Below are 12862 nucleotides of genomic sequence, written 5' to 3' on the forward strand. Positions count from 1 at the left end.
AAAGAGAGCTAGAAGCCGCAGTTGCTGACTTCGACCCTTCTGCCATCTCCTTCGCTCGAGCTGTTGCTTCGCCGGAATTGATCACCGGCGAGTGACAACACCAACCAGCGACCTCTACTCAGAAATACACGAAAACGCTACTCATCTCCTTCCAAAAAATAACGCCAAAAGCTCCAAAAGCTCTGCTGGAAAACGCAGCAACACAACCAGGAAAAACAATCTCAGAAACCAACCCAATCCAGCACCAAAACCGGAACTGAAACTCAGCTGAAGACGTTCCAAAATCGCCCCAAAATTCTGTCTGTTTTCGAGTCTTCCGGCATCGATTCGAGGTGATACTGGTTTCGAAGTCTGAGTCGTCGTTCGAGTACAGTTCGTGATTTTTGTTTAACATTTGTTGTTGTTTGCTATTTTGCCGAGTTCCCATCACCGGGTTTCTTGTCCCTCGATTAACTGTAAGTTGTTTTGGAAAGCGTTACTGTCGAGCAAGCTGTTTAAAGGTCTGATTTCTCCATATTCTGTTTTTGACTTAGAGATTTCCATATCTCAGTGTTTTATCTTGTTGTTCTTTTAACACCTGCGTATTATTGGCTGATGGTTCTTATTGTTATTCCTCTTATTCAGTGTCACTCTATTTGCATTTTGCTCTTCGTACATAGCCTTTTTCATGATAACGTTATTTCATTCTTTAGTATTAATGGGTCATATGCTTTCACTTTAAAACAATGATAATTGGACTTGGGATTAATTCTTGGTGAAATTGTTTCGATAAGGAAATTTGTTGTCTTTCGTTTGGGATGATAACAGAATGAACTCTACTAAGCTTAGTTGGGTCTAGCTATAGCTAGTCTACTTTAAATGAGTTTAATAACCTTTAGTATCGAATCCTACACCTTCCCAATACACCTCCCTAATCTGTTGGCTCCACACAGAATCTTGAATGTAGAAAATATTGATGAACGCGTAGTTGCTTTGGGCGCGTAATTTAAATTACTTTCCTAAATTCGGGTGCGCATTTATGTGACCCAAATCCAAATCACAACGATGTTAAAATATGTCAAAGATCACGGGTGCATTTATGTGACGTGGTTCGAGACGTGTTTTGATAACGTTGCAATTTTCTTTAAAAAATAAATAAAAGCGGTTATAAAGTTAAAATTGCACCATAGGCTAAAATACCAGATAATAAGCCAATTGTAATAGTTGAGCGACCGTGCTAGAACCACGGAATCTGGGAATGCCTAACACCTTCTCCCGGGTTAACAAAATTCCTTATCCGGATTTCTGGTTCGCGGATTGTAATACAGAGTCAATCTTTTCCTCGATTCGGGATTTGAACCGGTGACTTGGGACACCATAAATTATTTCAAGTGGCGACTCTGAGTTTAATAAATAAATAATCCCATTTTTTTCCGGCAATCCATTAGGCAAGTGCCTAGGACTAGTTTTTTTTATATATATAAAAAAGAAATACAAATGTCTTGACGTCCTACAAAATGTAAAGCATAAACTTTGTAAAATACATATACCCTATTTTCAAAATTGAGTAGATCACTCAAAATTGATATGACAAGTACTACTAATCATTGTATAATAAAATTAGCCCATGAGAAGCATGCGTAGCCCATGAATTAAACCTATTACTAATAAAAATTGCCAAATTAAAAGCTAGTCCACTGATTAGTATTTCCGCACTGTCTTTCAGTCCAAACGAAGCCCAGTTCATTTTTTTAAAACGTGTGTTGTATCCGTAGCCACTTTGCTCAACAATTTATTCCCAGGTTGTTTGAAACCTTTGTTTTTTTCTCCATGCCATCGCAGCATTGTCAGTAAAAGACGCTAATCCAGTGTCGAAACCCCAGGCCTTCATTAGTGCTTACAAACTGAAGATTACCATGCGTTGCCCCATTCCCCAAAGCTCCTCTAATTCTCTCTGTCACAGCATTGAGTCCAAACTCTTCAGCATGTGCTCGGGCGTGTTTTGGTCTGGAACTCTGCATATTCCCAAAGAAACAGGCGTGCATAAGGGCCAACGAAACAGGCGTTCATTACACAACAAATAAGCTGCGATGGTATTTGTTGTAACCCTTGCATTTCCTCGATGTCACGTGATCTCCACCATGGTGGTTGTAAGTCCAATGCATTTAACCTTTGAAGCATGCTTTCATTAAACAAACTATAGATGGCCAACCAGCTAGAATCATTCTTTAATTTGAAAATGCTAGAAGCATGCGTGCATTCCATTTCTTGGGTGAAGCATGTGTGCATTTAAAAATCAAAAAACTGCATTGGTCTTTGTTTCTAGCTTTTCTCGAAGTCATGCGTGCTCCACATGCTTGTTGTGTTTCCAATGCCTTTAGCTTCTTGTTAAAACCTTTTCTCGAAATCATCGTGTCTTCACCCACATTTTTCCAGCTATGTTCCTTTAATATTGAATTTCCTTTATATGTAAAGTAATTAATCTCAGCAAAACTCCAAGCCAATAAACACTGCTTTTGTTTACTGGCCAGGTGTTCCTCGTAATTAAACTGTCTTGGATACCATCCAATGAAATAGGCATGTAGTACACAAAACATAAGTTGCGATTGTATTTTTTGAAACAGGCGTGCATTACACAAAAAGAAACGCTGCTTTGGTTTTTGTTTAATGGCCAGATTAGCCTCGAAAGTAGACACTTATGCAACATGCCGGTTGTATAAATGAAGTCACGCGAGCACCCCATGCTGGATGTGTTTCCAATGCCTTTAGCCATTCCTGTTGTGCTCGATTATTGTAGTGCTTTTGTTCTTTATCAGATGTTGTGTCAAAATGTTGCCGAAGTGAATGCCATAAGCATTGTGATACTTGAGGGTGTATCACAAATTGTGCATTAGACCCAACTTCACTTCCCCATGTAAAAGAGCTGGGCATTCTGTTCCTTTGTTCCCTGCTTGTGCATATCATGATATCTCTTTCAAGGGATTGAGTACCATGTACTAATACCACCCATTGAAATTGACAATCATGATAAGTCTTTTCCACATTACCATTTCCTGCACAGAAACACCAAATGTTAGTATAATATAAGATCATCAAGATCTCTTCCTATAGGATTCGACCCTGCTGATCAGTTAAGTCCAGTCCGTTTCTCCTCCTCATTTTGCCTTTGTTCCACTCCATAATTATCTCCTTTTTGGCTTTGTTCCTTACCCTTTTCCTCCTAATTCCTTGCAACCTTCACTCTTATGTAAGAACATTTCATCTTATCTTCGTTAATGATCCTCCTTCCTTTTAAGTCCATATCCCAGAAACCATGACATTCAGTATTTCCTTCATCTAGGGCATAATTGGCAAGGTGGTCTGCTAATGTATTCCCTTCTCTGAATATGTGTGTGACCTTGATGATACTTTGTTCCTTCAATTATAAAATCTCCTCTACATGTTCAGTAATATACCAAGGAGGCTTCCATGATTCCTCTATAATGTTCTTTAATAGCATAGAATCTGTCTGCAGCCATATCTGGAAATAATTAAGATTTTTGCACATTTTCAATGCCTCCACAATAGCTACCACTTCTGATCCATTGTTGGTTCCTTCAGAAATCTCCCTTCCTTCTGCATATATCAAATCACCTACCTCATCCCTTATGTAGAAACCAATTGAATTCCTTTATGGGTTCCCTCTACATGCTTCATCCGAATTCACTTTGATCCATCCACTTGAAGGAAATTCCCATAAAACTTTATCATATTTCAGTCGAGGTGTGTATTGCTCCATCATTGTCAGTAAGTCCAGCCACTTCTGAGGCACACGTAGTCCAGGCTTTTTCAGTTAGACAAGTGCTTGCACAGTAGACGACACCTGGTAAATAACTCTGCTCACTAACACCACTTCTCCATATTTCATACTGTTTCTTCTCTTCCAAAGTTCCCATATAATGCATGCAGGTAAAGCTTGTAATACTAGCTTCAATCTAGGTACAACTGGTGCGGTCCAACACTTTGTAATTGCTTGATGTAATGACAACCCATCTAATTCAATTCCTGCTCTCCTCAGGAAGTAAGTCCATACACTTCTAGCTGCATTGGATGTGAAGAACAAATGTAGTAATGACTCCTCCTTAGCATCAGCACAGCACCAACATTTAGATGGCATAGAGTATCCTAGTTTACGCAAGAAATCATCAAGTGGCAGTTTGGCTTTCCACACCTTCCACAGGAAGAAGAATATCTTGAAACGTAAACCTTTTACCCATATCATCTTGTAAGCTAATCTTGGGTTGGCTCTTCTTCCCACGTAATCCCATGCAGACTTTACTATAAAATGTCCCCTTGTTTCAAGCATCCAGAAAGGAGTATCTAACTGTGAACTTTCAGTTGGTGGTCTAATATTCTGCACAATGTGGTGTGCCAAATCTTTAGGTAGGCTCTCAAATATTTTATCCACATTCCACATACCATTTTCAACCATATCATTGACATTATGAATATCCTCATCGATACCAAACTCTGCAGGTACTTGAAAATATAAGGCTCCCATCTTAGTCCAATTGTCGAACCAGAATAGAGCTGATCCTATTCTCAGTTTCCAGTAGATTTGATGCTCAATCAAGTCCCTACATTCTAGCATTTTTCTCCACGTGTGGGATCCACCCTTCCAAGGTACAATTACTGCATTCAGTTTCTTGCAGTACTTTTGACTAATAAATGCACTCCACAAACTGGGCTTTGTCCTGAAATTCCACCACAATTTGCAGAACAGTGCCTTGGATACATCATGTAGGGACCTGAAACCTATGCCGCCCTCCTCATAAGGCATACAAAGGTTAGTTCAAGATGCCCAATGTCTAGTGCTGCCTCCCACATTGCTGCTCCAGAAAAACTTGGCAAAAAAGCTATGTAATTTGTTGATCACATAACTTGGTGGATTAACTGCTGATAACACATGAATTAGGATACTCTGCAGGACATTTGCGATCAAAACCGCTCTGCCTCCTACAGATAGGAGTTTTCCTTTCCATGACTGCAGTTTGTCCATAACCTTGGTAATTAATCCCTGGTAATAGTCTCCCCTTCTTCTTGCATAAAAAATAGGACATTCGAGATAGGTCATAGGGAAACCTTGTCTTCTTATGCCTGTAATCCTTTCCACCTTGTTAATCACCTCATTATCCGTTAAATGATGCAGGTATATGGCTGATTTGGCTTTGTTCACCAGTTGACCAGATGATGATTTATAAGCTTGCAAAACTTCCATGACAAGTCTCAATGAAGTTTCATCAGATGAGCAAAAAATGATCGTATCATCAGCGTATGATAGATGATTTATTTTTGGGCTCCATTTTGGCATTCCAAATCCACAGAAATACAGGTTAGTGTGTAGTGAATTCAATCCCCGAGAAAGTGTATCTGCTGCTAGAATGAATAGAGTTGGTGACAAATGGTCACCCTGTTTAACTCCCCTTGATGATTTGAAGAATCCATTAGGCTGACCATTTATAAGAATAGAGTACCAATTGTTCCCAGTCAAATCAAATATCAAGCCAATAAAAGCTTCAGGAAATCCCATTTTCCTTAGTATTTTGGTCAGGAATAGCCATGAAAGCCTATCGTAAGCTTTTGTGTCATATCAAGCTTAATCACAACGTTTGGACCTGCTTTTGTTCTCAACTTGATATCCTTAATGATTTCTTGAGTTAGCAGCACGTTCTCAACTATGCTTCTGTCCTTCACAAAACCTGTCTGTTCCTCTGAGATTATGTTTGGTAATAATTCAACCAATCTCTCATGAATAATCCTAGAGAAAATCTTGTTAGCAAAGTTACTAAGACTGATTGGTCTCATGTCCGCAAAGGTCATAACTTCTTTTTTCTATGGTAATAAAACCAGGTTTTTGTTTGTCACACTCTTTGGCAACTGATGACCGCAAAAGAAAGCCTTGACCATGCGGACTACATCTTCTTTAATAATTTCCCAGCATGTTTGGTAAAAGGCTCCAGTGAATCCATCCGGTCCACCAGCTGAGTCACCATTCAACCCCATAATTTCTCTCTTCACTTCTTCATTGGAAGGCAAAGCCATCAGTCTTTCATGTTGATCACTATCTACCATTGAAGGTACATGATTTAGAATATCAAAATCATTTAGAACTGCACTCTCTGTAAATTGATCCTTGTAGAACTTTACTGCTTCTTCTGCTATTAAGTGATCTTCTTCAATCCAGTTACCAAGGCTATTCTGGATCCTTGATAATTTCAGTCTCTTCCTTCTCCCATTAACTTGAGCATGGAAGAATTTAGTGTTTCTATCGCCATCTTTGAACCATAACATGCCTGATTTTTGTCTCCAGAATTCTTCTTCTAATGCAAGATATTTAATCATTTCAGTTTGGACCTGTTGTAATCTTTGTCTATTCATCTGTGTAGGATTGACTTCAAATTGTCTTTCATGAACCAAGACCACCTCCTCAAGGTTTGCAATCTTCTGGAATATATCCCCATATGTAGCTCTGCTCCAGGTAGAGAGTGCTTGTTTAAGCTTCTTTAACTTGTAGTTAAAAATGCAGAAAGGGTTAGCACTAAAATCAGCATTCCAATTCTCCTTTACTACATCTTTGAAGGTTTCATGCTTTGTCCAGAAGTTAAGAAATCTGAATGACTTCTTAATTGGAGGAGTTTCTATATCACATTTCAGCAGCATTGGGCAATGATCAGACCCGATTTTGGATAGGTGAGTTATCTCCAATCCCGGAAAGGTCTGTTGCAATTCATTATTGCCAAAACATCTGTCCAATCTTTTAAAAATGCAGTCCTCCTCGGATCTTCCATTCCACCATGTAAATATGCTTCCTTTAAAACCCAAGTCTGTCAAGTTGTAGGTATTGATGCAGTGTCTGAAGTCATTTACTTCAATGAGGAAAACTGGCAATCCCCCATATTTCTCTTCCTCATCCCATATCACATTAAAGTCGTCTCCAACTAGCCAAGGTACTGTCATATCTGATGCCATTGCATACAACATATCCCATAGTTCTATTCTTTCAGTGCGATCACATTTGGCATAGACTAGTGTAATGATGAGCTCAACATGTGTTTCAGAGTGCATTAATCTCAAAGTCAGTTGTTGAGTCATGTTATATAAAATAGTAACCTAAAAAATTTCATCAATAAAAGCCCAAATCTTGTTTGACACATTCACCACAGCCTGTGCCAAACCAATTCTTGCTCTATACCTCTCCATTTTGTGAGACTGTTGCATAGGCTCAAGGATTTCTATGAACTCAAAATGATGTTTTCTGTGCATTGTAATCAGCCTTTCAAATGCTTGCATTGTGTTTACTGACCTGACATTCCATATAATGGCATCCATTAAATGTTTTGGAATTTGGACAATGTTCTCCTTGTTTGTACTCCACTAACTAGGACAGTAGAAGTCTCTTTTGACTGTTTCTTTTTTCCCTTTGCTGCAGATTTTACTAGTTCAATAAGCCTTGGCGACAGATCTCCCTGCTTGGCAACATTAAGGAAATTTTATGCAGTGGATTCCTCATCTATGTCTCCACCTTTAAGTTCTGCGTGGTTAACTTGATCATGTGCTTCTACTTCTTCTTTTGATGTAACAATATCCTCTGCCTGGTTGATAAGTTCAGCATCTTTTGCAGCATGTTCATTGGTCAACAACATTGTATTGTTCAATGGAACGTTACTTCCTGCTACATCCTGCATGGTGCTCAATGGAACAGTACTTCTTGCATAAACCTGCACTGTCATAGCTCGGTTCTTGTCTGCATTCTTGTCTTGTTTCTTGTCTGCATTTTCAGCTTCTTTCAAGACATTACTAACAGCATTATGTGAAGTCCCTCCTGGATCTATAATATTAATGTTCCCCTCTTTTGTCTTTTCTGTTGCTACATTTGTGCATTCACTAATGCTTTGAATATTGATTGCATTGGCATTACAATTAAAACTTTGATCCTCATCTTCCACTTCATTTCCTCCAAATTCTTCATCACTATGCATTGTATCTGGAATCTGACCATTTGCTAGGTCTTCCTCTGTTTGGTTGAGCCATAATCTCCCTCCTGCCCATTTTTCTTTTTCATTGGACATGAATTTCTCAAAATTTGTATCTTCAACAAATTCATTTTCTTTGTTGTTTGCTAATTGTTGTTCAACTTTGGTGTCCTGTGAAGGAATATCTTGACATGAAGTATTGACTTGAACTACATTATTTTTGAATGCCTTTTGGACCCAATGGGCAGTTGACTCATTGTGAAAATGCTGCTCATTCCCCAACTCTTTTTGTACACAATGAGCTGTTGCTTCCCTATTTGCTGCATGATTTTTTATTGCTATAGGATTGAAAGTAGGTGCTGTAGGGTTCAGTTTCTTGGGTTGTGTCTTGGATGATTGTCTCCTAGATGAGCTAGGAGAAGTTACCTTTTGTACTATTTGTCTAGTTGAAAAGTCCAATTCCTGCTCCTCTGACTCATTCTCTACACCTGCTATGGAATTATTTTGCTGAATGTTGTTGCTTGTGGTTTTTTTGAATTGGAGTTTCCTCCACAGCTGCCAATTGGTAACCTTCATTGATCTCACCATTTTCAATTTCTAGCACTGCAAATTGGTTGGTTGTTTGTATTGGAAAAAACTCCCTTATACATATACCCTCCCGGGGGTGTGGTAAAAAAAGAGGTGTGACAAAATCCCCAATAATTATCCCTAAAATTATTATTGTGGTAGGTTAGTCATTTAATTTCTATATTTTATGCCAAAATATGGTTAAAATATTTTTATGCATTTTTTATAATTGCATTTCGTATTTTTAAAGCTAAATTGCATATAATTGCAATATTAGCCCCATTAATGTATAATTATATTTATATGTGTGAAGTTGATCTACTATATTTTTAAAATGTTAAATATCTATTTTAAACCATTTTGTACCTAAAATTATTTTTTTAGAAATTGTTTATCATTTGTTATAAATTATATAGGGAAAATTAGCTATTTAACATATAGCCAGATTTACAATTCAATTGTAGCCCAATTTAAACCAAACCCCAGCCCAATTTCATATTAAAAACACCCGACCCAAACCCTTAACCCGCCTACCCGACTCAAGACCCGTCAAATCCTGACCGTTGATCTAAAAGATTAATGGCCCTCATCCGTTCTTACCATTTTTAATTCCAACGACCCCCTAACCATATCTCATTTTCCAAATCCGCCGCCTTTGTATTCTCTCATCTCCTCTCCTCTCTCAACCCCTCAACCTAGCCCTAGCTCCTTCAACCGCCGACTCCCTTCTTCGGTCTTCCCCGGTAATCTCCCTTCAACTCTTAAGCCTCCAATGGATTCTCTATAGGCATGATCGCCTTCTCTGAGGCCTTCAAGGGCTCTGGGCCATACCGAATTGCATCTAGGGTTTGCCATCTGGTCTGTTCTTGGCAACTTCAGTATGATTTCAAGCGAAATCATGTTGTACTTGTTACGGTCCTTGAGATTTTAGACAGGTTCTTTTATCTCTACTTGGGTTTCTCCTGAAACCCTAATTTTTGCTTACATCTCCTAGATCTGTACGATTTTTAAATGATTTGAGTCTATTTCTTTGATGTTTTACATTATCCTTGTAACTCTTTACAAGAATAATCGATTTGAAAGTGCTTTCACCTTCTTCTAAAATTAGAGTTTTCGGAACTTCTTCTAAAACCTTGTTTAAACCGATTCTTTATGTTTAAACTTCTATCTCTTGCATATTTCGACAGATTCAATGATTTTACTACCTCTTCAACTCGCCTATATTGAAAACCCTAATTTCTTAGTTCTAATCTTAGGTTTCAGAGTTTTCTTTTGATAACATGTTCAGTTAATCTATATATTTCTATGATTATGTGATTTTACCCTATGATTGCTTGTTAAGGTTCCTAATTATGGTTATCCCTGCCTATTGTGTGATTTTACCCTATTTTGTTCACCAATGTTTCTGATTCTTCATTTCTCCTACGTGTATCATGCTTATTCTACTAATTCAGACTATGCTCTACATGAACCCCTAATTTATATATGATTTGTCCTTCTCGGCCTCTTAGAGTTCTGGTTTTTGCTTACTATGCGCTTGTCCTTATAAAGTTGTGCTAAATCAGTGCTATTTTCTACTTTTGAATCCTTGAGTCTTTGTGATTGAACTTTCACTGATTGCGCATGATATCTCTACTGATTTTTAACCTTGTAAAATATTTTCTAATTGAAATATGCTGAACCTAGCCTCTATTAAATGTTGTGTACTTGTACTATGCATAAAATATTTCCTTATTTGTTATACTCAACCTTATACGATTTCTTTCCTTATTTGCCACATGTTTATTACCGTTTGAAGTCGACTCCTCAATTAAAGGGAGTACTTACCTTGATTTCATGACTGATTGATTCTGAGTCCCCATAATTACTGATGAACTTTGATTTTTATCTTATTTGCTACCTGCTTTCAAACTATATATACACACTCTCTTATTAGCACAAAGACACGAACACTTTGGTTCAAAAGCCCTCTCTCTCACACTTAAACTTTCTGCTCTCTCTCTTTCTCTTTTGTGCTACTTGCTACTATTCTGAGTTAGCTGGCTGCATGCCAAGGCTAACTATTGTGTTCTCCTACTCCTTCACTTTTAGTTAATGTCTTCTCTACTGGTATGTTCTAGTTTCAATTCAAGTTCCAACAACAATATGGTTCTTTTATTGCTTCAATTCATCCTACTTCTAGTTTGCTTTTATCTATGGTTATGCTGTGAAACCTGCAGTTAATATGCTTACATGATTAACATGTTATGAACTCCCCTTACTTAGAATCAGTATGAGCATGTTACCCCCCTCTAAGTAGTCTGCACTCCTAACTTGTATGGTTCTGGGATTGAATCATGTGGATCCTATACTGAACCCCCTTAAGAATTGTTGGTTCTGTGACTATGTCTTATCAGTTGTGTCTGAGTATGCTTGTACCAATTCCTAAGACCTTTGCTTGTTATGTGTTTACAATCATGTGTTGTATGTATCCCCAAATCCCTTGACCACTGTTTGTGACTACTGAACTTGCTTTGATTCTGTGACCCCTGGCTGTATATGACCCTGTCTTAAGGGTGTTGTGTTTGGATTGTTGTTTACTTCTTCACTATCTTTTCAAACTGTCTCTATTGTTTTATTAAATTATTTCAAACAGACTTCCTTTTAATATAGTTTTCCCACTAAAACCTTTCAACTTGTGTCAAGCACTTTCACTTTACTCCTAAGTCAATAAGTTCTGCCCTCTCTAGTATGTGTACTGCCTTGGGATCCTCTTGGGAACCCCCTGAACTCTGGCATACTAAGGCTGGCTCTTCCACACTGCACTTATTCAATTTTGGTTACCAATTCTAGGGGTAAACACTGTCCGGGATCCTTGAGATCCTTAGGGAACTTTGATGCACCTAGACAATGACATTGTCTATGAATTGTGGCACTTGAGGCTATTGGAGGCTTTGGAAATTTGGGCCTATCCGTAGGCTCCCTAGAGAATAACTTCTTATTTTCTTATTTACTTATGTAATTCATTAATATGGTCTGTAATAACTTGTAAACCAATATTGGAGTAATTAGTGAAAAGGGCGGGTAGCTACATGTTTGTGGGGTAATAAGGGTAGAAACCATGCCTATAGGACTTTAACATTTGATGTGTTTGCCTTTTTAAGTAAAAACCATGCCTATAGGACTTTACAATTTGCTGTGTTTGCCTTTATAAATAGAAATCATGCCCATATGACTTTTGAATCTTGTCATGTTAGAAATCATGCCTATAAGTCTCAATTGATGCCATAACAGAAATCATGTTTACAAGTCTTAAAATTAGCTTCACAAGTAGATGACATGCCTATAGGATATAATGCAATCCAAATTCTATTATAACAAGTGTTTACATGTGTTCATGCCTGCAAGCTTCTAAAACCAGTGTTAAACAATTAGATATCATGTCTATAGGGGACAACCCCAGAATTCTGTCTATAGATCTAAAATAGTTTAAATAAATCAACCCAGTCTGCGTTTTAGTTCACTTTTGAACTGGTTTAATTAAGTGGTTTGTATTTCCTTGAAACGAGTTCTTCAAAACTGCCTTAATCTATTATTAGATAGCATGCCTACAGGGATTATAGTGTCCATTTCAAAACCTGTCTTGTTTTACTATAAAATGTAGTAATCAGTGTTTCGCGTATAGACAAACCTGTAGGGTGTTTTCGAAACTTGCTATTCTGAAACTGTTTCTGTGACATAATGTTGTTCTAACAAGCTTTAAAATTAGTAGGCCACTGATAGGGCCATTACCTCCGAGTTATAAAATAAACTACCTGGTTTCTGTATGTTCACTTAGACATCATGCCTTAGGATACTATTTAAACAAAAGGCCCTTATTTGTGTTTGAGTTGTGCTGTTCATGTGCCTTGTTTGAGGAGGAAACTTTGAGCCTCTAATTGCTCCCTTTTGTTCTTATTTTCTAAGAGTCCTAATTGTTCTTGCATGCCGCCTTAGTATTTTCACCTTTAAAACTTTAGGGGTCTGTCTAGAACCACCTATAGGTAGAGGTCCGAAATCCCTCCAGGACCACTAAGAAGGGACGAGTAACAACACGCAATAGAGATCGCTGACCAAACACTCGCTTAAATGACCACTAAGGGGATGGGGAGGGTAGATATGGGATATGATGACTACGCGCTAATGTGAGTAGCCCCTCATCGAGGAGTGTTTACCGTACATTGTGTGGGGTGATCCTATAGGCTAACCAACCTAGGGCTCCTCCTTTCCAAAATTCCTTTTTCTGTTTAAAATTTTGTTTTGTACAACTTGTTCAAAAAATTTTT

At 37.9% G+C, this 12862-nt stretch overlaps 2 protein-coding genes across 2 annotated transcripts; both read right to left on the reverse strand.

The window, feature by feature from the left end:
- Nucleotides 1-3811: 3811 nt before the first annotated feature.
- Nucleotides 3812-4798, reverse strand: LOC138874989 (uncharacterized). The gene has a single exon (XM_070153792.1). It carries the CDS (start codon nt 4796-4798, stop codon nt 3812-3814), a length of 987 nt encoding a protein of 328 aa, XP_070009893.1.
- A 1052-nt stretch (nt 4799-5850) lies between these two features.
- On the reverse strand, nt 5851-7110 carry LOC138874990 (uncharacterized). The gene has a single exon (XM_070153793.1). It carries the CDS (start codon nt 7108-7110, stop codon nt 5851-5853), a length of 1260 nt encoding a protein of 419 aa, XP_070009894.1.
- Between the last annotated feature and the right edge of the window lie 5752 nt (nt 7111-12862).

This window comes from Nicotiana sylvestris, chromosome 8, assembly GCF_000393655.2.
Source record: "Nicotiana sylvestris chromosome 8, ASM39365v2, whole genome shotgun sequence".
Classification (NCBI taxonomy): Eukaryota; Viridiplantae; Streptophyta; class Magnoliopsida; order Solanales; family Solanaceae; genus Nicotiana; species Nicotiana sylvestris.